Consider the following 27,850-nt stretch of genomic DNA (forward strand, 5'->3'; position numbering starts at 1 on the left):
AACATGTCTTCGTTCAGACTTGTGTAAAGAAGCCTCTGAAATGTGACTGTCCTTTATTTTAATCTAACCTTTTATGCTCTTAACCTGTTTTATATTACCATATTTTATTCAAGATGCTCCTTAGATCACTTTGCATTTCCTCCTCGTAGCCTTGTGAAGCACCTTGAGATGATGTTTTTAAAGTGTGCTACATAAACAAAATGGATTATTATAAATCCACATCCAGAGTTTATCTCGCTGACAAACTCACCAACAGTTACATTGGGTTTTGTGACCTGTCATGCAAAATGCACTTTCTGAGGTCTTCTCTACATCACCATGTGTCCCCGGTGTATCCCCGGTGTGTCCCCGGTGTGTCCCCGGTGTGTCCCCGGTGTGTCACCATGTGTCCCCGGTGTACCCGGTGTGTCAGGGAACTCACGCAGCGTCAGAAAATAAAACCCTCTCTCTTTTCCTCCGTACCCAAATCTCTAAAAACGGGGGAACAACGGAGCTGATCCAGATTTGCGTCCGATATGACGTAATATCTGAAACGTGGACCCACGGCCCTATCAGAAACGTTGCTATCAGAAACAATGCCCGACTGTTTTGGACGTAATATGGTCGGTGTTTACATTAGCATCGCTAACACTCAGAGCTAACCTGTACTGGAGAGCATGTGTGTGAAGAAGCAGGAAATAAAAAGGAACTCACCTTGTGGTATAACCGGCAAGAGAGAAAGCCTTTGAGCTCCATACTGTTTCAGAGATAATCCTTGATAATCCATGATATGGCGTTTCATCACGGCAGCATTTAGTTTAGACGGTAGCTGCCGGGTCCCGCATGAGCTCAGACCCCTCCTTTTTAAAGCTTTATACCCAAAATCAGCACTTTTGAAACAGGAAGTGAAACAGAGGGATATGAGGCATGGCTAGAATGGGTGATCTGTTTGGTGTTTGGAGCAAAACACCTCAGACATGTTTTTTATATTTTTGTATATATCTGAGACCTATGCTATTGCCTACAAATAGCCTGATAGGTGACCTTTAAGTAACATCCAAGTTCATTATAATTGTTTAACCTGTTAAGCACCAAGCCTGTTTTTCATGTTTCAGGCTCGAAAATGACATGCCCAAAACAAATGACTACAACTTAACTTCTAAAAGGGTTATATGAATAATTTCTTTTATCAAAGCAAGGTTACATCTGTGAGTTGGATGTAGAAGTGTCAGAATCAATATAAATGTTTTTTATTTTAAAGAAAATTCAGATTTTACATTGTAAAAAACTGTAAATTATAGTGTCCGTCCAAAAATTCTTTTTTACTTATAGTGAAAACTACCCTTGGATGATGGGTTAGTAGACTAAAAGCTTTAGGAATCCAAAGTACAACATATAATAAGTACCCTGTATCAAGATTGATGCAAAACAAGTGACATTTGACCTTTTTAGAGAGGTTTAGCAAAAAGAAACCACTTCTGAGGTGATTTGGGTGGAAATGTTTTTTTTTTCATATCTCTGGCCCCCCTTGCTTGATTTTGATGGTTGACACCTCTTTCTGACCAGAGCCAATAGAATCGAAGGGGGAGGCTCCCCCACACACACTCGTTGTGAAAACGAGCTTCGCGCATGTAATTTAGCATCAGAGTGTACCTATCTCTAGCTCTGGCATTTGGAAACGAAAAAGCAGTTTTATTGCTTATGGATTATCAGAAATCATTTCAAAGAGGACACAGACACATTGGATTAACCTATGGATTAACTGCAGCATCGTTTTTTTATCGTTTTAATGCAATTGAAGACCAGTTTTGACCAAGGTAAGCCATGTTAGCGTTTCTAGCTACCTAGCTCCACATGTTATGATGTACGCTTTCGTTTATAGCGTCGCAAATGTTTATCACTGAGTGTTGAGGTGGGCACCACTAGATTCAGTGTCTCCAGGAGATGCTAATCGAGGGGTTGGCTGTGCATCTAGGATAAGTAATAAGGGAGTTAGAGTGAGTTTAAGTGCAGTGATAGGTTACATTTTTTCGCTCGTGGATAATTCAGAGGCTGAGTGTTAGCATTGTGGGGTTTTTTTTATTTAAAAAATTAAAAAGATCAGTTATCTGAGTTTCTTCCCGTTACATGGATATAAAACATTCATAGTTTATTAAATATTAACATTCCTTAGACGTTGTTTCCTGCAAATGACGCGTTTATCCGCCCGGTACCGGGGGGCGGTGCGTAACAGGTTAACCTGTTAATTTGTGATTTCTTTCTGATAAATTTACAATTGCCTCAGAAAATTACATAATATCGTAAATTAATGCATTCATAGTCTCATATAATATTACATTTATATTCTGTACATTTTTTATTTCAACTGGATAAAAAAAGGTATTCTTTTTTTATATATCTAAATTTTCTCTAAATCTTTTTTTCTCAATGTTTTTGAGTTTTTCTCTTGAATTTCTAACTATAATCTTGAATAACATTGAATGCATTATTTCTCCCCAAACCCCCCCCCCCCTCCATCAGCTCCATTGTTAAATTCAACATGTAACCACTCCAAGACGAACACATTTCCAGAACACCAGCTTTATTGTGACAGTTCAGACATCACTTCCTCTGTGACTTCCCGTTTCCTCTCAGGTGAACAGTCACACCTGAACGCCTCCTCGTCTCCTGCGTCCTTCAACACAATCAGAACAGAACCCGAACGCGTCCTAAAGCCTCTTCATCAAAGTGCCTTCCTCTCCACAGTCTTATTTACATCTGTTAAGTCTTCAATAATTAATAAAATAAGCTTCACATCAAGAGCACGAAAGTAAAACCAAAAGCCAGAGATCATCTGTTGGGTCTCCCCTCCCCAAAAGACCCCTCCCTAAATGAGATGATCTGTTGGGTCTCCCCTCCCCAAAAGACCCCTCCCTAAATGAGAGATGATCTGTTGGGTCTCCCCTCCCCAAAAGACCCCTCCCTAAAAGAGAGATGATCTGTTGGGTCTCCCCTCCCCAAAAGACCCCTCCCTAAATGAGAGATGATCTGTTGGGTCTCCCCTCCCCAAAAGACCCCTCCCTAAATGAGAGATTTAGAAATGAAGATCTGGGCTGAACATCCACTAAAGCATTAAATTACAGCGACTCCTCGCTCTCCTGGAAATAATACTGAAATATAACATTTCAATATGCAATAAGGAAATATATTGAAATATAAAACCTCTTTCATATATTTCAATATATGGAAACAGAGTAACATATAAAGCGCAGTGCTGATGTGAAACTATAGAACCACCTGTGAGGGGGACGGGTTGAAAGGAAGCTTTCATCTTTGAGGGGTCTGTGTTCCAAGAATCAGAAACGTTTGTTGGACGCAGATTATCCCATTGGACCAGGAGATGCTGCCTTCAGGGACCAGGAGATGCTGCCTTCAGGGACCAGGAGATGCTGCCTTCAGGGACCAGGAGATGTTGCCTTCAGGGACCAACACAGAAACACTACATCCTCTCTGTTGAAGAATTTCCAAAGCTTCCTTTTAACATTCCTAAAAGTTAAATGTAAAGTGATTGAGCCGCCACCTGAGTCCGGGCTTTGTCTCCAGAAGATAAAAAAACATTACAGTTATTTTCACGTCGTCTTACGTTCACACACAGGAAGGTACGACCGGCAGCAGTACCGTTTAAATAGCCGATATAAACACACCCGAAAGCAAGTCTCTAAAATTATAATGATCTTTGGGGAGAGAGGGGAGAGACCCCCACCCCCCCTCCACTGTTTCTGGGTGAAGTGTTTTCAAGGAATTGGAGAGCGTCCAACAAAGTTTGTCTTTTTGTTTTTGCATAGCCAGACAGTGGACAGGACACTGCAACCTCTCCCAGAGTTCAACAGGGGATCTGGTGTGTGGGGAGGGGGGGGGGGGGGGGGGGGAGGGGGGAGGGGAGGGGGCATGGTCCATGTTGAGTACCCCCCCCCAAGGAGGCAGCTTCCAGCTCACAAGGTGGACTCTCTCGGGCGTTGTCCGTTACACGTCTTCTTCACTTTGGAGATTCCCTCCAGAGCTCCGGACTCAGTCACTCTGCACCAGAGACAAAGAGGGACGTCAATTACAGCCAATCAAAACACAGCCTTCAGTTCACCTGTTCATAGAGGACATGCAGAATAGAGAGGACATTGGTCATGTCAAATGAAAAGAGCCACCATTAGCCAATGACAGATAACAGGTCAGTCAGTCAGTTGAGTGGGTAGACTGGTATCGATGACACATTCACAACACATTGAAGTCACGGTGAGCTCACACTTCGTCCATCTCCACGTCCTCCTCGTCCAGGGGCAGCTGCAGGTAAGGGTTGTTGGACGCTGGTCTGAACTTATAGCCCGTCAACACGAAGAAGATCAGAGTGGAGACCTCCACCAGGAACTGCAGAGACACAGGGGACAGGAAGTAGGAACATTAGGAAGAGCCATGAGAGATAACTGACAGGAAGTAGGAACATTATTAAAGTCTGGATGTTCAATAAAAAGATAGAATAAAAGATATTTAATAATATGTTGCCCAAATCTACGCGTGTAGGCATGAACATAACGCGTGTAGGCATGAACATAACGCGTGTAGGCATGAACATAGCGCGTGTAGTCATGAACATAACGCGTGTAGGCATGAACATAACGCGTGTAGGCATGAACATAACGCGTGTAGGCATGAACACAACGCGTGTAGGCATGAACACAACGCGTGTAGGCATGAACACAACGCGTGTAGGCATGAACATAACGCGTGTAGGCATGAACACAACGCGTGTAGGCATGAACACAACGCGTGTAGGCATGAAACATAACGCGTGTAGGCATGAACACAACGCGTGTAGTCATGAACATAACGCGTGTAGGCATGAACACAACGCGTGTAGGCATGAACACAACGCGTGTAGTCATGAACATAACGCGTGTAGGCATGAACATAACGCGTGTAGGCATGAACACAACGCGTGTAGGCATGAACACAACGCGTGTAGGCATGAACATAACGCGTGTAGGCATGAACATAACGCGTGTAGGCATGAACATAACGCGTGTAGGCATGAACATAACGCGTGTAGGCATGAACACAACGCGTGTAGGCATGAACATAACGCGTGTAGGCATGAACATAACGCGTGTAGGCATGAACACAACGCGTGTAGGCATGAACATAACGCGTGTAGGCATGAACATAACGCGTGTAGGCATGAACACAACGCGTGTAGGCATGAACACAACGCGTGTAGGCATGAACATAACGGGTGTTGTTGTTGTCTCACCTCGTAGCACCACTGCCACTGGAACGGCATGGTGACCTTCAGCAGGATGGCGATAATCCTCGTGAAGTAGATATAACACACAATCTGAAAACCACAGGGAGAATGTTAAAAGATAAACCAAATGAATGCAGACTCCCCTTTCCAGGAGAATCTGTAGACTACAACTCCCATGATGCAACAGAGCTTCCCCACCGCCAAACTAAAAGGTTTTACTGTTGTTTTCATTGTGTACATAGGAGAATGTGCTTAGCCGCTCTTACCATCACATAATAATGCCTGAACAGTTTGAGCTTCTCCAGATTCATGGCCGCTGAAAGAGATGAGAGCAGAGTTAATCAAAGTGATTGGGTTTAGTGAACGCTGCAGGCTCTGGGTCTGATCAGGACTGGGTTTAGTGAACGCTGCAGGCTCTGGGTCTGATCAGGGTTTAGTGAACGCTGCAGGCTCTGGGTCTGATCAGGGTTTAGTGAACGCTGCAGGCTCTGGGTCTGATCAGGGTTTAGTGAACGCTGCAGGCTCTGGGTCTGATCAGGGTTTAATGAACGCTGCAGGCTGGGTCTGATCAGGGTTTAGTGAGCGCTGCAGGCTGGGTCTGATCAGGGTTTAATGAACGCTGCAGGCTGGGTCTGATCAGGGTTTAGTGAACGCTGCAGGCTGGGTCTGATCAGGGTTTAGTGAGCGCTGCAGGCTGGGTCTGATCAGGGTTTAGTGAACGCTGCAGGTTGGGTCTGATCAGGACTGGTTTAGTGAACGCTGCAGGCTGGGTCTGATCAGGACTGGGTTTAGTGAACGCTGCAGGCTGGGTCTGATCAGGACTGGGTTTAGTGAACGCTGCAGGCTGGGTCTGATCAGGGTTTAGTGAACGCTGCAGGCTGGGTCTGATCAGGGTTTAGTGAACGCTGCAGGCTCTGGGTCTGATCAGGGTTTAGTGAACGCTGCAGGCTGGGTCTGATCTGGGTTTAGTGAACGCTGCAGGCTGGGTCTGATCAGGGTTTAGTGAACGCTGCAGGCTCTGGGTCTGATCAGGGTTTAGTGAACGCTGCAGGCTCTGGGTCTGATCAGGGTTTAGTGAACGCTGCAGGCTGGGTCTGATCAGGGTTAGTGAACGCTGCAGGCTGGGTCTGATCAGGACTGGGTTTAGTGAACGCTGCAGGCTGGGTCTGATCAGGGTTTAGTGAACGCTGCAGGCTGGGGTCTGATCAGGGTTTAGTGAACGCTGCAGGTTGGGTCTGATCAGGGTTTAGTGAACGCTGCAGGCTGGGTCTGATCAGGGTTTAGTGAACGCTGCAGGCTGGGTCTGATCAGGACTGGGTTTAGTGAACGCTGCAGGCTGGGTCTGATCAGGGGTTTAGTGAACGCTGCAGGCTGGGTCTGATCTGGGTTTAGTGAACGCTGCAGGCTGGGTCTGATCAGGGTTTAGTGAACGCTGCAGGCTGGGTCTGATCAGGGTTTAGTGAACGCTGCAGGCTCTGGGTCTGATCAGGGTTTAGTGAACGCTGCAGGCTGGGTTCTGATCAGGGTTTAGTGAACGCTGCAGGCTGGGTCTGATCAGGACTGGGTTTAGTGAACGCTGCAGGCTGGGTCTGATCAGGGTTTAGTGAACGCTGCAGGCTGGGTCTGATCAGGGTTTAGTGAACGCTGCAGGCTGGGTCTGATCAGGGTTTAGTGAACGCTGCAGGCTGGGTCTGATCAGGGTTTAGTGAACGCTGCAGGCTGGGTCTGATCAGGGTTTAGTGAACGCTGCAGGTTGGGTCTGATCAGGACTGGGTTTAGTGAACGCTGCAGGCTGGGTCTGATCAGGACTGGGTTTAGTGAACGCTGCAGGCTGGGTCTGATCAGGACTGGGTTTAGTGAACGCTGCAGGCTGGGTCTGATCAGGGTTTAGTGAACGCTGCAGGCTGGGTCTGATCAGACTGGGTTTAGTGAACGCTGCAGGCTGGGTCTGATCAGGGGTTTAGTGAACGCTGCAGGCTGGGTCTGATCAGGGTTTAGTGAACGCTGCAGGCTGGGTCTGATCAGGGTTTAGTGAACGCTGCAGGCTGGGTCTGATCAGGACTGGGTTTAGTGAACGCTGCAGGCTGGGTCTGATCAGGGTTTAGTGAACGCTGCAGGCTGGGTCTGATCAGGGTTTAGTGAACGCTGCAGGCTGGGTCTGATCAGGGTTTAGTGAACGCTGCAGGCTCTGGGTCTGATCAGGGTTTAGTGAACGCTGCAGGCTCTGGGTCTGATCAGGGTTTAGTGAACGCTGCAGGCTGGGTCTGATCAGGGTTTAGTGAACGCTGCAGGCCTGGGTCTGATCAGCGGGTTTAGTGAACGCTGCAGGCTGGGTCTGATCAGGACCTGGGTTTAGTGAACGCTGCAGGCTGGGTCTGATCAGGCTGTTTAGTGAACGCTGCAGGCTGGGTCTGATCAGGATGGGTTTAGTGAACGCTGCAGGCTGGGGTCTGATCAGGGTTTAGTGAACGCTGCAGGCTGGGTCTGATCAGGGTTTAGTGAACGCTGGCAGGCCTGGGTCTGATCAGGCGGGTTTAGTGAACGCTGCAGGGCTAGGGTTCCACTGATCAGGACTGGGTTTAGTGAACGCTGCAGGCTGGGTCTGATCACGGGTTTAGTGAACGCTGCAGGCTGGGTCTGATCTGGGTTTAGTGAACGCTGCAGGCTGGGTCTGATCAGGACTGGGTTTAGTGAACGCTGCAGGCTGGGTCTGATCAGGGTTTAGTGAACGCTGCAGGCTGGGTCTGATCAGGACTGGGTTTAGTGACGCTGCAGGCTGGGTCTGATCTGGGTTAGTGAACGCTGCAGGCTGGGTCTGATCAGGACTGGGTTTAGTGAACGCTGCAGGCTGGGTCTGATCAGGTTTAGGGAACGCTGCAGGCTCTGGGTCTGATCAGGTTTAGTGAACGCTGCAGGCTGGGTCTGATCAGGGTTTAGTGAACGCTGCAGGCTCTTGGGTCTGATCAGGGTTTAGTGAACGCTGCAGGCTCTGGGTCTGATCAGGGTTTAGTGAACGCTGCAGGCTGGGTCTGATCAGGGTTTAGTGAACGCTGCAGGTTGGGTCTGATCAGGGTTTAGTGAACGCTGCAGGCTGGGTCTGATCAGGGTTTAGTGAACGCTGCAGGCTGGGTCTGATCAGGGGTTTAGTGAACGCTTGCAGGCTGGGTCTGATCAGGGTTAGTGAACGCTGCAGGTTGGGTCTGATCAGGACTGGGTTTAGTGAACGCTGCAGCTGGGTCTGATCAGGACTGGGTTAGTGAACGCTGCAGGCTGGGTCTGATCAGGACTGGGTTTAGTGAACGCTGCAGGCTGGGTCTGATCAGGGTTTAGTGAACGCTGCAGGCTGGGTCTGATCAGGACTGGGTTTTAGTGAACGCTGCAGGCTGGGTCTGATCAGGGTTTAGTGAACACTGCAGGCTGGGTCTGATCAGGGTTTAGTGAACGCTGCAGGCTCGGGTCTGATTCAGGGTTTAGTGAACGCTGCAGGCTGGGTCTGATCAGGGTTAGTGAACGCTGCAAGGCTGGGTCTGATCAGGGTTAGTGAACGCTGCAGGCTGGGTCTGATCAGACTGGGTTTAGTGAACGCTGCAGGCTGGGTCTGATCAGGGTTTAGTGAACGCTGCAGGCTGGGTCTGATCAGGGTTTAGTGAACGCTGCAGGCTGGGTCTGATCAGGGTTTACGTGAACGCCTGCAGGCTCGGGTCTGATCGAGGGTTTAGTGAACGCTGCAGGCTCGGGTCTGATCAGGGTTTAGTGAACGCTGCAGGCTGGGTCTGATCAGGGTTTAGTGAACGCTGCAGGCTGGGTCTGATCAGGACTGGGTTTAGTGAACGCTGCAGGCTGGGATCTGATCAGGGTTTAGTGAACGCTGCAGGCTGGGTCTGATCAGGACTGGGTTTAGTGAACGCGGCAAGGCTGGGTCTGATCAGGGTTTAGTGAACGCTGCAGGCTCTGGGTCTGATCAGGACTTGGTTTAGTGAACGCTGCAGGCTGGTCTGATCAGGACTGGGTTTAGTGAACGCTGCAGGCTGGGTCTGATCAGGGTTTAGTGAACGCTGCAGGCTGGGTCTGATCAGGACTGGGTTTAGTGAACGCTGCAGGCTGGGTCTGATCAGGACTGGGTTTAGTGAACGCTGCAGGCTGGGTCTGATCAGGGTTTAGTGAACGCTGCAGGCTGGGTCTGATCAGGACTGGGTTTAGGGAACGCTGCAGGCTGGTCTGATCAGGGTTTAGTGAACGCTGCAGGCTGGGTCTGATCTGGGTTTAGTGAACGCTGCAGGCTGGGTCTGATCAGGACTGGGTTTAGTGAACGCTGCAGGCTGGGTCTGATCAGGGTTTAGTGAACGCTGCAGGCTGGGTCTGATCAGGACTGGGTTTAGTGAACGCTGCAGGCTCTGGGTCTGATCAGGGTTTAGTGAACGCTGCAGGCTGGGTCTGATCAGGGTTTAGTGAACGCTGCAGGCTGGGTCTGATCAGGGTTTAGGGAACGCTGCAGGCTGGGTCTGATCAGGACTGGGTTTAGTGAACGCTGCAGGCTGGGTCTGATCAGGACTGGGTTTAGTGAACGCTGCAGGCTGGGTCTGATCAGGGTTTAGTGAACGCTGCAGGCTGGGTCTGATCAGGACTGGGTTTAGTGAACGCTGCAGGCTGGGTCTGATCAGGGTTTAGTGAACGCTGCAGGCTGGGTCTGATCAGGGGTTTAGTGAACGCTGCAGGCTGGGTCTGATCAGGGTTTAGTGAACGCTGCAGGCTGGGTCTGATCAGGACTGGGTTTAGTGAACGCTGCAGGCTGGGTCTGATCAGGGTTTAGTGAACGCTGCAGGCTGGGTCTGATCTGGGTTTAGTGAACGCTGCAGGCTGGGTCTGATCAGGACTGGGTTTAGTGAACGCTGCAGGCTGGGTCTGATCAGGGTTTAGTGAACGCTGCAGGCTGGGTCTGATCAGGACTGGGTTAGTGAACGCTGCAGGCTGGGTCTGATCTGGGTTTAGTGAACGCTGCAGGCTGGGTCTGATCAGGACTGGGTTTAGTGAACGCTGCAGGCTGGGTCTGATCAGGGTTTAGGGAACGCTGCAGGCTCTGGGTCTGATCAGGGTTAGTGAACGCTGCAGGCTGGGTCTGATCAGGGTTTAGTGAACGCTGCAGGCTCTGGGTCTGATCAGGGTTTAGTGAACGCTGCAGGCTCTGGGTCTGATCAGGGTTTAGTGAACGCTGCAGGCTGGGTCTGATCAGGGTTTAGTGAACGCTGCAGGTTGGGTCTGATCAGGGTTTAGTGAACGCTGCAGGCTGGGTCTGATCAGGGTTTAGTGAACGCTGCAGGCTGGGTCTGATCAGGGTTTAGTGAACGCTGCAGGCTGGGTCTGATCAGGGTTTAGTGAACGCTGCAGGTTGGGTCTGATCAGGACTGGGTTTAGTGAACGCTGCAGGCTAGGTCTGATCAGGACTGGGTTTAGTGAACGCTGCAGGCTGGGTCTGATCAGGACTGGGTTTAGTGAACGCTGCAGGCTGGGTCTGATCAGGGTTTAGTGAACGCTGCAGGCTGGGTCTGATCAGGACTGGGTTTAGTGAACGCTGCAGGCTGGGTCTGATCAGGGTTTAGTGAACACTGCAGGCTGGGTCTGATCAGGGTTTAGTGAACGCTGCAGGCTCTGGGTCTGATCAGGGTTTAGTGAACGCTGCAGGCTGGGTCTGATCAGGGTTTAGTGAACGCTGCAGGCTGGGTCTGATCAGGGTTTAGTGAACGCTGCAGGCTGGGTCTGATCAGGACTGGGTTTAGTGAACCGCTGCAGGCTGGGTCTGATCAGGGTTTAGTGAACGCTGCAGGCTGGGTCTGATCAGGGTTTAGTGAACGCTGCAGGCTGGGTCTGATCAGGTTTAGTGAACGCTGCAGGCTCTGGGTCTGATCAGGGTTTAGTGAACGCTGCAGGCTCTGGGTCTGATCAGGGTTTAGTGAACGCTGCAGGCTGGGTCTGATCAGGGTTTAGTGAACGCTGCAGGCTGGGTCTGATCAGGACTGGGTTTAGTGAACGCTGCAGGCTGGGTCTGATCAGGGTTTAGTGAACGCTGCAGGCTGGGTCTGATCAGGACTGGGTTTAGTGAACGCTGCAGGCTGGGTCTGATCAGGGTTTAGTGAACGCTGCAGGCTCTGGGTCTGATCAGGACTGGGTTTAGTGAACGCTGCAGGCTGGGTCTGATCAGGACTGGGTTTAGTGAACGCTGCAGGCTGGGTCTGATCAGGGTTTAGTGAACGCTGCAGGCTGGGTCTGATCAGGACTGGGTTTAGTGAACGCTGCAGGCTGGGTCTGATCAGGACTGGGGTTTAGTGAACGCTGCAGGCTGGGTCTGATCAGGGTTTAGTGAAACGCTGCAGGCTGGGTCTGATCAGGACTGGGTTTAGTGAACGCTGCAGGCTGGGTCTGATCAGGGTTTAGTGAACGCTGCAGGCTGGGTCTGATCTGGGTTTAGTGAACGCTGCAGGCTGGGTCTGATCAGGACTGGGTTTAGTGAACGCTGCAGGCTGGGTCTGATCAGGGTTTAGTGAACGCTGCAGGCTGGGTCTGATCAGGACTGGGTTTAGTGAACGCTGCAGGCTCTGGGTCTGATCAGGGTTTAGTGAACGCTGCAGGCTGGGTCTGATCAGGGTTTAGTGAACGCTGCAGGCTGGGTCTGATCAGGGTTTAGGGAACGCTGCAGGCTGGGTCTGATCAGGACTGGGTTTAGTGAACGCTGCAGGCTGGGTCTGATCAGGACTGGGTTTAGTGAACGCTGCAGGCTGGGTCTGATCAGGGTTTAGTGAACGCTGCAGGCTGGGTCTGATCAGGACTGGGTTTAGTGAACGCTGCAGGCTGGGTCTGATCAGGGTTTAGTGAACGCTGCAGGCTGGGTCTGATCAGGGTTTAGTGAACGCTGCAGGCTGGGTCTGATCAGGACTCACCTTTGCCGTCGGTGCTGGACGCCTCCTGCAGGTGACGGATGGACCTGAGAACACAACAACAATTTAGAAATGCACCTGCACACACAGCGAGCATGGTCCCTGTATCGAGTCAACAATCAAATGAGTGTCATGATTTGAATTGTCTGTTTCTGTTCAACGGTCGTGCTGTGGATGTTTAAAGAAAGACAGAAACACTGACCAGACGACGGGGAACAGGATGGCTCCGCAGCAGATGAGGTCCACCAGGAACAGGATCTCCTTCCAGAGGTAGTACTCGATGGAGCCCTCCTCCGTCGACTCGATGATGATGTACGCCACGTTGGCCAGGACCTGCAGACACACACATTATGGGTGAGAAACAACTACACACACATTATGGGTGAGAAACAACTACACACACATTATGGGTGAGAAACAACTACACACACAACTACTGTTTCCCAGGCCCACACATGAATACTGTTTCCATTGCACACACACACTTACAGGTACACACACACACACAGGTTCACACACACTTACAGGTTCCCACACACACACACTTACAGGTACACACACTTACAGGTTCACACACACACACACTTACAGGTTCACACACACACACTTACAAGTTCCCACACACACACACTTACAGGTTCCCACACACACACACTTACAGGTTCCCACACACACACACTTACAGGTTCCCACACACACACACTTACAGGTTCCCACACACACACTTACAGGTACACACACTTACAGGTACACACAGACACACTTACAGGTTCCCACACTCACACACACACACTTACAGGTACACACAGACACACACTTACAGGTTCCCACACACACACTGGTTCACACACACACTTACAGGTTCCCACACACACTTACAGGTTCCCACACACACACTGGTTCACACACACACACTTACAGGTACACACACACAGGTTCACACACTTACAGGTTCCCACACGCACACTTACAGGTTCATACACACACACACAGGTACACACACTTACAGGTTCCCACACACACTTACAGGTTCCCACACGCACACTTACAGGTTCATACACACACACTTACAGGTACACACACACTTACAGGTTCACACACACACTTACAGGTACACACAGACACACACTTACAGGTTCCCACACACACTGGTTCACACACACACACTTACAGGTTCACACACACACACTTACAGGTACACACACACGTACTTACAGGTACACACACACGTACAGGTACACACAGGTTCCCACACACACTGGTTCACACACACACTTACAGGTTCCCACACGCACACTTACAGGTTCATACACACACACAGGTACACACACTTACAGGTTCATACACACACTTACAGGTTCCCACACGCACACTTACAGGTTCATACACACACACAGGTACACACACTTACAGGTTCATACACACACTTACAGGTACACACACACACACACACTTACAGGTACACACACTTACAGGTACACACACACACTTACAGGTACACACACACTTACAGGTTCCCACACACTTACAGGTACACACACACTTACAGGTACACACACACTTACAGGTACACACACACACACACTTACAGGTTCCCACACACTTACAGGTACACACACACTTACAGGTACACACACACTTACAGGTACACACACACTTACAGGTACACACACACGTACACACACACACACTTACAGGTACACACACAAACTACTGTTTCCTGAATATTTTTGTTATGTATTTTTTACTTTGACCTTGAGTACTTCTTGCAACCCCGTCACACTCTCACCTGCAGAGGGATGACTATCATGAAGATCTTCTTCTCCTTGTCGGACAGGATGTATTTAACGAAGGCCCAGCCAGTGCCAATCAGAGCCAGGGTGATGAAGAGGAGCGCCCCCTTCAGCCTGAAACATTAAATACACTAATTATACATACAAGTCGCAGGATTTAGATAATCTTATGCTGCGTTCACACCGGACGTGATGCGATGTTTGGGGGCGGCGCGATTACATGTAAAGTCAATGCAGAGACGCGGACAGACGCAAATTTGCTCCGACGGCGAGCATGAAGCGGTGGACGCGAATTCCGCGGCGCGATTGAAGGGGGCCGCGACAAACGCTCGATTTGAATTTGTTCAACTCGAGCGTCATATTCGCGTGACGCGATCTCGCGGTAGCCAATCAGCGGTGAGGATCTCAGCCTGACGTCACTGACGTTCAACCAGAAAACATCAGCCGTTAGCTGTTAGCACTCAGAGCTCACAGCTCCTCATATCTGTTCAGAAACTAGACAAAAGTTAAACAAGTACAAACCACAGACTATTTATGTCTGTATAGGCCGTTGTTGTGAGTGTGGACGGTCGGAGCATATACTGCGTTAGCTTAGCCAATCTTCATTTAGAAAACACGCATTTTAAAAGGTGTTTCTCCTGCCGTCTGTCTGCAGACTTGTCAAAGCATTAATTCATGGTTTTTACTAACCGGTATCAGTATGTTGTTACTTCATCATTTAGAAACGTGCATTACAATTAAATCACGGTCAAATATGTTCATTTTGTTGTAGTTGTAGCTCCCTTGCCAGCGCGTCTTGTTTGAATGACGCAGGTAAACACAGCTGGCAGCCGCAGTGAAACTCGAGCGTTTAGAGCGATGCGATAAGAGCGAAGCGAATATTCGCATCGCGTCCGGTGTGAACGCAGCATTACTGTATATAATCCCTGCCTATTTTCCATTCTTGTAATATCATGGAATCATGAATGTTCTGGAAGCATCATGTGTGTTCTGATCAACATTTAGAAAGGAAAACTAATAAATCAGGTAAAATAAATAGACATTGTATTAACTTACTAAGAAACGGTACTTACAGGTGAGTAATGTAATACATGACGGCCCAGCCTTCAATGGGATGGCCCTCAGTGTTGATGAAGTGATAGTTAATCTGAGGGACAGAGAGATTCATCACATTAAAAGATGCATTGATATAATACAAGCAGATAATACATTAAAAGATGTGCTTACACTGTGGAACACCAGGGAGATGGCCTTGGTGAATGCGAGCGCTGCCATCAGCCAGTGGATCTTAAACACACTGTACCTGGAAACAATAAAAAGGCACAAAGGTTTTCACAGCTGAAACTGGGAAATGCTAATAAAAAGCCTGATTGGTCCTCCTAAATAAGGAGTCAGTGTGTACCTGTGCTTCATCAGCGTGTACACCCAGACCATGGCGGCGGTGAAGAAGACTCCGGCCATCCCGATGTAGAGGCGAGAGAGAGGGATCTCTGCTGCGGACAGGTAGCCTCCGGGGTTCTTCTCCGTCACCTCCACCTGCACAGCACACACTCACCTTACTATATGCTGACATTTCAATACACTAAACAGCTGGGAGCCAAAGCAGTGGAGCTATAGTATAGTAGCTCAAGGAAGTCTGAGGAAGCAGCAGAACTACAGTCGTCTGGTGTCAATAAAGCAGAACATGGGAGGAGATCAATTCAATGAAGTCCAATGGACCACAGATGCATGCAGAGCGTAAGCTGGTGCCGCAACATTACAATGCACTATTAACTATTTCCTTTTAAACTAGACTATTTAAAGAGCCGATGAGGTCGGCTTGTGATTGTACCAATGTGATGAAGGCAGATTTCCCAGCAGGAATACAAGTAGCTTAATGGGAGAATACTCAATTAAAGAACTAGTACCTCTAATTCTTCACCTATAGTGTGTTCTCTTACCTTTTAAAAGGCTCAAATAAAATGTCTACCCTGGATGTGTTCTTATTTGTTATTAACGTGAGCTTGTCTCTACATTTAACCATTTCCCCGCCGTGGGAATAATCACACATTTGGGATTCTGATTAAGGACAGTACTTAAGTAAGTGTACTCTTCAACACAGGCATGCACATGCTAAGGAACATGCTCAGGAACACGCTCAGGAACACGCTCAGGAACACGCTAAAGAACACGTTCAGGAACACCCTCAGGAACACGCTCAGGAACACGCTCAGCGCTCAGGAACACGCTCAGGAACACGCTCAGAAACACGTTCAGGAACACGCTCAGGAACAAGCTAAGGAACACGCAAAAGAACACGCTCAGGAACACGTTCAGGAACACGCTAAGGAACACGCTCAGCGCTCAGGAACACGCTCAGCGCTCAGGAACACGCTCAGGAACAAGCTAAGGAACACGCTCAGGAACACGCTAAAGAACACGCTCAGGAACACGCTAAAGAACACGCTCAGGAACACGTTCAGGAACAAGCTAAGGAACACGCTCAGGAACACGCTCAGGAACACGCTAAAGAACACGCTTAGGAACACGCTAAAGAACACGCTCAGGAACACGTTCAGGAACACGCTAAGGAACACGCTCAGCGCTCAGGAACACGCTCAGGAACACGCTCAGCGCTCAGGAACACGCTCAGGAACAAGCTAAGGAACACACTCAGGAACACGCTCAGGAACACGCTAAAGAACACGCTTAGGAACACGCTAAAGAACACGCTCAGGAACACGTTCAGGAACACGCTCAGGAACACGCTCAGGAACACGCTAAAGAACACGCTCAGGAACACGCTCAGGAACACGTTCAGGAACACGCTAAGGAACACGCTCAGGAACACGCTCAGGAACACGTTCAGGAACACGTTCAGGAACACGCTAAGGAACACGCTCAGGAACACGCTAAGGAACACGCTCAGGAACAAGCTAAGGAACACGCTCAGGAACAAGCTAAGGAACATGCTCAAGAAAATGCTCAGGAACATGCTCAGGAACACGTTCAGGAACACGTTCAGGAACACGTTCAGGAACACGCTAAGGAACACGCTCAGGAACACGCTCAGGAACACGCTCAGGAACATGCTCAGGAACATGCTAAGGAACACGCTCAGGAACACGCTCAGGAACACGCTCAGGAACACGCTCAGCGCTCAGGAACACGTTCAGGAACACGCTCAGGAACACGTTCAGGAACATGCTAAGGAACACGCTAAGGAACACGCTAAGGAACACGCTAAGGAACACGCTCAGGAACAAGCTAAGGAACACGCTCAGGAACAAGCTAAGGAACATGCTCAAGAAAATGCTCAGGAACATGCTCAGGAACACGCTAAGGAACACGTTCAGGAACACATTCAGGAACACGCTAAGGAACACGCTCAGGAACATGCTCAGGAACACGCTCAGGAACACGCTCAGGAACAAGCTCAGGAACATGTTAAGGAACACGCTCAGGAACATGTTAAGGAACACGCTCAGGAACATGTTAAGGAACACGCTCAGGAACATGCTAAGGAACACGCTCAGGAACATGTTCAGGAACACGCTCAAGAACACGCTCAGGAACACGTTAAGGAACACGCTCAGGAACATGTTAAGGAACACGTTCAGGAACACGCTCAGGAACACGCTCAGGAACATGCTAAGGAACATGCTCAGGAACATGTTAAGGAACACGCTCAGGAACATGTTAAGGAACACGCTCAGGAACATGCTAAGGAACACTCTCAGGAACATGTTAAGGAACACGCTCAGGAACATGCTAAGGAACACGCTAACTCACAGAGAAGTAGTAGGGGCAGTTTTTTGACGGGCCCCTTGTTGTGGCAGTAGTGGAACTTCAGGGTGTAGGGCCCCTCGGCCAGCAGGCTGAACACGATGTGGAACTGAGGAGAGACGAGGAAGAGTTTCACGGAACAGGAAACAAAACCAAACATTTTCAATTCTCAGAGAAAAGGGGTGGGGGGGGGGGAGCGTACGCTGAAGCTGTAGGAGCCGTTCACTTTGTCCAGAGCGAGCGTCATCTGATTCATTTTGTCCAGCTGAAAGCACAAATCAGAAGCCGTTAGAAACTGAGAGTGTGTTCACTGCAACCACACAGGCTGTTACTACAAACCCTTATCCCACCACGACACTATTCCCACACAAATCCACAAAGATGGAATACGGTCTGATAAAATATGATACGAGAAGATAGGATGAAATACAGTATAAGTTAAATACAGTATAATGTCAATAGAGTATAAGGTCAATAGAGTATACGGTCAATAGAGTATACGGTCAATAGAGCATACGGTCAATAGAGCATACGGTCAATAGAGCATACGGTCAATAGAGCACACGGTCAATAGAGCACACGGTCAATAGAGCACACGGTCAATAGAGCACACGGTCAATAAGGTCAATAGAGTATACGGTCAATAGAGTATACGGTCAATAGAGTATAAGGTCAATAGAGTACACGGTCAATAGAGCACACGGTCAATAGAGCACACGGTCAATAGAGCACACGGTCAATAAGGTCAATAGAGTATACGGTCAATAGAGTATAAGGTCAATAGAGTATACGGTCAATAGAGTATACGGTTCAATAGAGCATACGGTCAATAGAGTATAAGTCATAGAGCATACGGTCAATAGAGCATACGGTCAATAGAGCACACGGTCAATAGAGTACACGGTCAATAGAGCACACGGTCAATAGAGCATACGGTCAATAAGGTCAATAGAGTATACGGTCAATAGAGTATACGGTCAATAGAGTATACGGTCAATAGAGTATAAGGTCAATAGAGTATAAGGTCAATAGAGTACACGGTCAATAGAGCACACGGTCAATAGAGCACACGGTCAATAGAGCATACGGTCAATAAGGTCAATAGAGTATACGGTCAATAGAGTATACGTCAATAGAGTATAAGGTCAATAGAGTACACGGGCAATAGAGCACACGGTCAATAGAGCACACGGTCAATAGAGCACACGGTCAATAAGGTCAATAGAGTATACGGTCAATAGAGTATACGGTCAATAGAGTACACGGTCAATAGAGTACACGGGCAATAGAGTACAAGGTCAATAGAGTACACGGTCAATAGAGTACACGGTCAATACACGGTCAATAGAGCACACAGTCAATAGAGCACACGGTCAATAGAGCACACGGTCAATCGAGTATACGGTCAATAGGATAATACAAAATACAAAAGGATAGGATACTCTACGATATAAAGGCTCTTTGTGTCCACTGTGAAAATGATAAATGTAAACATGTTTTAAATAGAACAGACACACAAACACCCGTTACCTGGAATCTTTGTTCCCCTCCTCCTTCTCCTCCTCCTTCTCCTTCTTTCTGAACTTCTTGATCTAAAGGAGCTGCAGAAGCTTCAGTAACAGCAGGAGCTGCAGGAACAGCAGTAACAGCTGTAACTGCAGGAGCAGCGTCCCTCTTTTCCCTCGCAGGAGCAGCAGGAGCTGCAGGAGCAGCAGGAGCAGCAGGAGCTGCAGGAGCAGCAGGAGCTACAGGGGCTGCAGGAGCTGCAGGAGCTGCGGGGGCTGCGGGAGCTGCAGGAGCTGCGGGGGCTGCAGGGGCTGCGGGAGCTGCAGGGGCTGCGGGGGCTGCAGGAGCTGCGGGGGCTGCAGGAGCTGCGGGGGCTGCGGGAGCTGCGGGGGCTGCGGGAGCTGCGGGGGCTGCGGGAGCTGCAGGAGCTGCGGGGGCTGCGGGAGCTGCAGGAGCTGCGGGGGCTGCAGGAGCAGCAGGAGCAGCAGCCTCCCTCTTTTCCCTCACAACTGCAGGAGCAGCAGGAGCAGCCTCCCTCTTTTCCCTCCCATCTGCAGGAAACAAACCCCTCATATTCAGTGGGCTCAAAAACGATAGTTACGTATGTAACTACGGTTCTATGAATACTGGATGACCGCCAGAGGCGGTGCTTAGCACTGGATATCTTCTGTCTCGCGCATGCGCAGGTCGAATATTTATATCAACAAAGTCACGTGTGACCTCGTATGACCCCGGAAGGCATAAGTTCCGGTGCTGTCAACGAGTTCAGTTCTATGGAATCTTCTCGCAGAAACACGAAATTCCGAGAGACCAAGAACTCTGGCGGTCATCCAGGATTCATAGAACCGTAGTTACATACGTAACTATCGTTCTATTTCATCCTTACTGACCGCCAGAGGCGGTGCTTTAGCACTGGATGACCTATACCAACAGAGTCACGAGGAAGTCTGAATACTCACCTATAAGGATGGCCTAGACGGACTCTGCAGCAGGACCACACCCAGCGGGTGAGGGGCGGCAACATTCACCCTGTAGTATCTGGCGAATGTGCTCGGAGATGCCCATGTGGCCGCAGCACATATGTCCTCCAGGGGCACACCTCTCAAGGTCGCCCATGACGTGGAGACACTCCTGGTAGAGTGGCACTTTACTCTGGGTGGCAAGGGACGGTCATTCGCCCTGTATGCCTGGGCAATGACGTCCACGATCCAGTGGGACAAGCGCCGTTTTGAGAGCGCACAGCCCCTTCTAGGACCACCGTAACACAGAAAGAACTGTTCAGACTGACGCATGCCTGCGGTAGTCTGGACATAAGCTCTAAGGGCCCGCACCGGGCATAGGAGTCTTGACCTCTCTTCCCCCTCTCCTGATGGGGGGTCAAACCGTGCCAGCTGGATAGGCCGATTAAAATGAGATCGTGCCAGCACCTTAGGGAGGAACGCTGTGTTCGGCCAAAGGTGACACCTGAGCCATCTGAGTTCCACCTCAGACACGAGCTGTTCACGGACAAGGCCTGAAGCTCGCTTACACGCTTTGCTGAGGTGATGGCAAGAAGGAAAGCAGTCTTGGCTGAGAGCCACCTCAGTTCTGCCTGTAACAAGGGTTCAAAGGGAGGCGAGCATAGGGCATCCAGCACCAAGGGCAGATCCCATGTAGGGGCCCTTGGGATGTTCGGGGGGCGAAGCCTCAGAGTTCCCCTTAAGAAGAGGGATACCAGCCTATGGCTCCCCACTGTGTTCTTGTCAACCCTTGCGTGTTGAGCTGATATAGCAGCCACATACACCCTGACGGTAGCGGGACACCGGCCGTCGTCCAGGACGGACTGCAGGAACTCAAGGGTAGTAGGCACCGAGCAATGTACTGGGTCCTCATTTCGCCCTTGGCACCAGTCAGAGAACAGTTTCCACCTGTTTTCGTACTGCTTACGAGTAGATGGTGCCCTAGCATTGAGAATAGTCCTCCTGACAGGCTCTACGCAGTCGCTCAGCAGTGGGTCGGGCCCTCCAGTGGCCAGACCCACAGCTGGAGGTGGCAGGGGTAGGGGTGCCATATCCGACCCTCCAGCTGAGACAAGAGGTCCTTCCTGTTGGGGAGACGCCAAGGTGTCCCGCAACAGAGTCTGTGCAGCAGGGAGAACCAAGTCCTGGCTGGCCAGAAGGGGGCCACCAGAAGAAGCCTGCGGCCCTGATGAAGCACTCTGAGGAGTGTTGGTAGGATCAGAGGAAGGGGTGGATAGGCATAGAGAAGACACCCTGGCCATGAATGAGCCAGGGCGTCCTGACCCAAAGGGCTGGTCTTCTCCATCAAGGAGAACCATAGGAGGCAGTGGGTCGACATCTTCGAGGCAAAGAGATCTACCTCTGCCCTGCCGAAGAGACCCCAGATGTTGGCCACCACCTCTGGATGAAGCCGCCACTCCCCTGGTGGAGGCTTGTGACGGCAGAGGAAGTCGGCGACTTGGTTCTGCTCTCCGGGCAGATACATTGACCGTAGGCTGGCCAGGTAAGGAGCTGCCCAGGTCAGGAGAGTCTGGGACACCTCTAGCAAGCGTGCAGATTTGGTACCCCCTTGGTGGTTTATATGATAAACCGTTGTAGTGTTGTCCGAGCGGACAAGCACATGCCTCCCCCTCAGGTATGGCAGGAAGTGCCTGAGTGCTAGGTGCACAGCTCGTAGCTCTAGCACATTGATATGTTCTGTGCAGTCCAGAGCAGACCACTGTCTGCTGTCCTGTTTTGCCACACCGCACCCCATCCCGAGAGGCTGGCATCCGTCGTAACGGTCTCTCTGCGGAAAGGGACGGAGCCCATGGCCACGCCCCTCGACATATACGACCTCCCCCTCCATGGGGATAGAGTGGAGAGGCACTGTTGTGACACCCTGATTTTTCTGTGCCTGTGCAACTTGGGGTCTAAGTGGAGGCCGTTCAGCCATCTCTGCAGGGGTCGCAGTGACAACAAGCCTAAGGGAACGACAGTTGAGGCAGCTGTCAGTTTGCCCAAGAGGCGGAGAAACAGGATATATGCCAGAGACCTGCCCCTTTTGAAGAGGGGAAGAAGCTGGAGGATGTCGTCCAGGCGCTGAGCAGATGGACAGGCCCGCATAGTGACTGAGTCCAGAGCCACCCCAATGAAGGTTAGGCTCTGAGAGGGGTTCAGACAACTCTTCTCCATGTTCACCCTGAGGCCTAGCCGGGCGACATGAGAGAGAAGGAGAGCCGTGTCCTGGGTCGACTGCAACCGGGATGGTGCACAGATCAACCAGTCGTCTAAGTATGGCAGAATCTTCATACCCTGAGACTGCAGGGGCGAGAGAGCTGCCGCGACACACCTGGTGAACACCCTTGGGGAGAGTCCGAATGGGAGCACCCTGAACTGGAAATGACGGCCTCTGAAGGCAAATCGAAGAAACTGCCTGTGATGAGGCACAATAGGCACATGAAAATAAGCGTCCTTCAAATCGACGGACGTGAACCATTCCCGCCTGGCAACGGTACGAAGAACGTCCGCTGTGCTCAGCATATGGAAAGGTAAGATCTTCAGGAACTTGTTGAGTCCCCTCAGATCGAGGATTGGGCGAAGTCCACCGCCTTTCTTCCTTATCAGGAAGTAGGTTGAGTAGAAGCCCCCGGGCTTTGAGATGGGGTCCACAGGCTCGATTGCACCCTTGGCAAGGAGGACTGACAGCTCCTGGTTTAGGGCGATTTCTTTTGCCGGGTCGTTTATGGTGGTCATTTTGACCCGGCTGAAGGCTGGGGGGCGGTGTCGGAACTGAAGCTTGTACCCTTGGGTTAAAGTGGAAACCACCCAGGGGTCTGAAGCTTGAGCTACCCAGTAGTTGAGCTGCTGCTGGGAGAAATAACCGACAGCCGGCCCCAGACCCTCAGTACCTTGCCCCCCGGCCTCTGGAGGCCCTGGGGGGGCGACGGTTAGGCACCGGATACCGAGGTTGCCTTGGGGGCGAGTTAACAGGACCGTAGCGGGCCGCCCCCCCCCGTGGGATACTGAGGCCCAAGGCGGGCACTGGGGTGAGCCGGTGGATGGGAGCGGCCTCGGGAGGCAGATGCGGAGCCTCTAGGCCTACCAGGGGGGGGGCATGTCTCTGCGAAGAGCTGAGAACTGTTGCCTGGTCTGACTAGCTTGGACAGTCCGTTCGAGCAGCTATACGGCCGCTGAACCGAACAGCTCCCCCGGCTCCACTGGGACAGCACGGAGAGTCCTCCTACATGCCTCTGATAAGGGTGACTGTGCCAGCCAAACCTGGCGACGAGTCTGGACGAGAGTGGACATCAGGCGCCCAAGCTCTCTAGACATCAGAGCAAACGCCTGTAATGAGGCGTCACTGAGGCTGGTAGAGGAAGCGCTGAGAGCCTCCTGCTGCAGGGAAGCTGAGAGGGCGAGCATGAGGTGAGAGAGGGAATTGCCTATACGGCCCATGCGCGCCGCTGCATCGTAAGCCTTAGTGAGCAGGTCATCAGTGACCCGACATTGGGGTCGAGGGCACCTGGCCTGCGACCTCAGAGCTTCGTCAGGGGAAACTATGAGGGAAGCAATAGTAGGCTCAACAGTCGGCATGTGGTCAAGGCCGAATCTTGCCGCATCCTACATGGCTGCCAGCGCTCGGCCATCGGACGTAAGACGGGAAAGAGTCTTAGTGTCCCTCCAGCATGCATGTAACTCCCTCAGATACTCACAAGAGGGAGGAACTGCAAAGGTGGCGGGTGCCAAAGTGCGCCTAAAGAACGCACTGGCAGGCGCTGTCTCGGGCTGCTGTACATCCAGCTGCTGGCGAGCCAGTGCCATGCGAATGACGGTACCCATGGAGCCGTCATCTGCCTCCGAGGATGCATGAGCTGAGGTACAGGAGCCAGGCCCAGAAGCATGGGACGGGCCCTCTCCATCATACTCATTAAATTGAGTGGCTGAAGCTGCCATCGAGAACACATCGTCATCTGGAATCAGCTCAGCCATGGGTGGACTGGGTGCAGCGGCGTGCTCTGTACGGGCACCAGAATGGAGAGCCAAGAGGAGTGACTTCATCTGGGCTAGCTCAGTAGTGAGTAGGTCCACCCTAGAGGACAGCCTATCAGGCTTAGTCCTCTTCTTGGGCGGGGCACCCGCAGCCTCTGCTGCCCGACGCCTAGGACGGGTAGGTTGGGCTGTAGTCGACTGTGCAGGGGGAAGGCCACCCTCAGTCAGTAGTTCAACCTCGGCTAGTCTAGCAGCTCTTACCGCACGAGGCATGATGGTGCAATTCATGCACGGGTCGTCCGAAAGGCCCTCCCTCAGATGCTCGAGGCCAAGACAAGAGGGGCAAAGGTCATGGCCATCCTCTGGTTGCAGAGAAGCCATACAGGTGTTACAGCCGTTAAACATATCACCAAGGGGGAGAGCACTCAGCTGACTGTAAATAACTGGGCCAAACTCCGCAGTGGAGGGGAGTGAGCACAATAGTAGTTAGCGTGAGCGTGAGCACTCTGCTAACTGGGGTGAGAAAAAATGAAGTCAGTTAGTGGTATATATGCTGTGAGAGGAGAGCGGGAATACACTCTCCACTAGCGCCGGAGCGAGTTAGCCTGAGCGAGAGCACTCTGCTAACTAGAGATGGAACAGAAACCAACTGTGTGCAGGGAGAGGGGAGCGGAAACACTCTCTTCACTAGCGCTGTAGAAAGTTAGCTTTCAGCGGGAGCACTCTGCTAACTGGATGATAGTACAGGTAAAGAACCAAATGTATGTAGTGAGAGGAGGGCGGAGACGCTCTCTTCACTAGTGCAGTAACAAATTAGCGAGAGCCCTCTGCTAACTTGTACAATTATCTCAGTTTGAGAGTATATAGCACAATCAGCAATAAATGGTAGCGATCTCACCGACTGACGTGCAGGAGCGTCCGCTCTTTACCGGTCCGGAGCTCCTGGGGTCCGAGCGGTGAACACCGCGGTCCCCTCCCTTGGGAGGGCGGACAGCTCGTCGCAGCCTTTGGAGGGCGAGCGTTCTAGCCCGCAGCTCCGATAGAGACGATCACAAGGCTACAGGTAGCGATGAGCTAAGATCTAATTATTCAATAAGCTAGCTTGGCTTCTACTCATAAAGTAGTAACCTGCGCAGCGAGAAGATGAAATAGGACTGAACTTGTTGACAGCACCGGAACTTATGCCTTCCGGGGTCATACGAGGTCACACGTGACTTTGTTGATATAAATATTCGACCTGCGCATGCGCGAGACAGAAGATATCCAGTGCTAAAGCACCGCCTCTGGCGGTCAGTAAGGATGAAATAGAACCAGGAATTGATTTCAAATTAAGGCGAGACACCCCAGGTGAATAGGGTAATTTTTTTAACTTAAAGATATCAGCTAGAAATTTCTCCAGTTAATTACTTACAATAAGGCAATTGTTTTTTGTATTACAAGTTTTCTGAAATAGCATGTTTAAATATGCAAATGATCCATTATCTCATGAAATATGCACATATTTTAACACATTTCAGGAACCGAAATCTGAACTTTGGATAAAGCCAGGATCAAAATTATTGTTTCATTTTGTAGTCATATTAGTATCTAAGGCTTTTACAGAAGGGATTTTGGATATCTCTTTGTATCACTCCATAAATCAGAAAATACTGTCAACAGCCCTAAAATATCAATTTTCACCATGTTTTTAGGTATAAAATGTTATATAATTCAGGCTATGAATTATATATGACCAAACCCTTCTGTAAAAGCCTTCATAATATTGATAGGAATATAACTGGAAGGTTTGGTGTATGTAACTGCTACTGAAGTGGAAATTTCGAACTCAGAGTAGGAGAAAAAACTCATTTTGAGAAAAGGACCTTTAAAGATTGCAGTGTGGCGCTAGCTAAACCCTCCTGTTATCTGGATGACAGCTTGCGCATCGACGCACTCCGTGAAGGTATTTCATGTTCAGGGTCATTTGTTTTTTGTATAACCTTGCTTTGTGCAAGTGACAATTGTTGTCGTCTTCTCTGTGAACGTTTTTTTCTCCGTTATTTTGCCATTTTCAGATTTAAATTTCGAGCGGAAAGCTAACCAGGAAGTGCTTTAGCACACCACGTGACGCATCTGAACGAATCACGTTGTCAGAAATTGACACCAGCCAATGAGATTTCGTTTCTTGGTTTAAGACCCCTTTGCACTTTCACGATTGGTTGCTGATACAAAGGAAATGACCATATTTGGATCCGATGAGATTGTGCAGGAGACACGGAGCTTTCCAACGATACCTCTGAAGACATGGTGCAAACAGCGGTCGTGGAACTTTATGTTACGTTAGAATGCTAACTTTTGGTGAATTTAGGAGAAATCTACAGACGCAAATAGACAAACTATAGTAAAATAAACACTTAAATGTGTATTTTGTACGTTTTCCTTCCAAAAGCCTGAAAGAAAACATGTTATGGAATCAAAATAGCACAAAATCTCAAAATTGACCAGTGCAGGAAAAACGATGTTTTTGCCTGCCGTGTCTCGCCTTAAAAAAGGCACCAAAATAAAATGTTCCTTCAAAATAAAGTTTCTGCAGACTGACTTAAAAAAGAAAGTGGCCGCAATGTGTTAGTCAGTGGCTCATTAAGTATAAAAGAAAACTAAAAATCGAATTAAAGAATATTCATTTGTTCGAATAATTAATAATTTAAAACAAAAATATAAATAAGAGTAAGTGTTTATGTGTTTAAGACCAATCTGACTTTAAATGAGGGGACACATGTTTTATAAACTTCCCGTTTCCACAGACCAATGTCATTTCAAAATAAAAGCCGAACCTCAGAGTGTGACTATGATTGGTGTGGTTTTCAAAATAAAAGCACTAGAAGATGTCAAATTAAAAAAAACTGTGTTTCCTTCTAAGTCAGGTCAGAAAAATAGCGCTGGTATGATTATACGCATCAAATGTCTAAATCAGTAATAGAAAATAATTAGACATATCCACAAAATAATGAGATATTATATTAAAGCCTATAAATGATCCTTCTGCTTGGATGGGATGACATGTTCAACACTTCAGAGTTAGAGAAAGGGACTCACCTTTAGGCTTTGCTATCAGCAGGTTGTCCTGGTTCCCCATCACCTTCACAGTGACGCTACACACACACACACATTACAAAGTCAGTTTCACCTCAGGCAGTGACACACACACATTACAAAGTCAGTTTCACATCACACACACATTACAAAGTCAGTTTCACATCTCACACACACACATTACAAAGTCAGTTTCACATCTCACACACACACATTACAAAGTCAGTTTCACGTTTCACATCACACACACATTACAAAGTCAGTTTCACATCACACACACATTACAAAGTCAGTTTCACACACACATTACAAAGTCAGTTTCACACACACACACACTACAAAGTCAGTTTCTCACACACACACACCCACACCCACACCCACACACACACACACACACACACACACACACACACACACACACACACACACACACACCTTAGCTTGTTGATGTCGATGAGGAACAGGAGGAGAGGCTCGCTGTTGGGGGTCTTCGGGACAGTGAGTGGACACGTGTCCGTCTCCTCCGCCTGCAGAGGAAATTATAAAAAAACACAAAACACGATA

General features: G+C 49.7%; 1 protein-coding gene across 1 annotated transcript in view; it reads right to left on the bottom strand.

Annotated features, from left to right (window-relative positions):
* Window positions 1–2,540: 2,540 nt before the first annotated feature.
* LOC117484584 (protein GPR108-like) overlaps window positions 2,541–27,850 on the bottom strand; it is a 32,862-nt gene continuing 7,552 nt past the window's right edge. Inside the window, 16 exon segments of the mRNA XM_034133016.1 lie at window positions 2,541–4,035; window positions 4,256–4,377; window positions 5,258–5,341; window positions 5,518–5,567; window positions 12,184–12,227; window positions 12,383–12,513; window positions 13,970–14,087; window positions 15,047–15,120; window positions 15,201–15,276; window positions 15,376–15,509; window positions 17,745–17,759; window positions 17,761–17,847; window positions 17,941–18,003; window positions 19,269–19,795; window positions 27,290–27,345; window positions 27,722–27,813. Of these exon segments, the coding sequence (XP_033988907.1) occupies window positions 3,951–4,035; window positions 4,256–4,377; window positions 5,258–5,341; window positions 5,518–5,567; window positions 12,184–12,227; window positions 12,383–12,513; window positions 13,970–14,087; window positions 15,047–15,120; window positions 15,201–15,276; window positions 15,376–15,509; window positions 17,745–17,759; window positions 17,761–17,847; window positions 17,941–18,003; window positions 19,269–19,795; window positions 27,290–27,345; window positions 27,722–27,813 (1,758 nt within the window). The 3' untranslated portion in view covers window positions 2,541–3,950.

This window comes from Trematomus bernacchii, unplaced genomic scaffold (genome assembly GCF_902827165.1).
Source record: "Trematomus bernacchii unplaced genomic scaffold, fTreBer1.1, whole genome shotgun sequence".
In the NCBI taxonomy this organism is placed as follows: domain Eukaryota; kingdom Metazoa; phylum Chordata; class Actinopteri; order Perciformes; family Nototheniidae; genus Trematomus; species Trematomus bernacchii.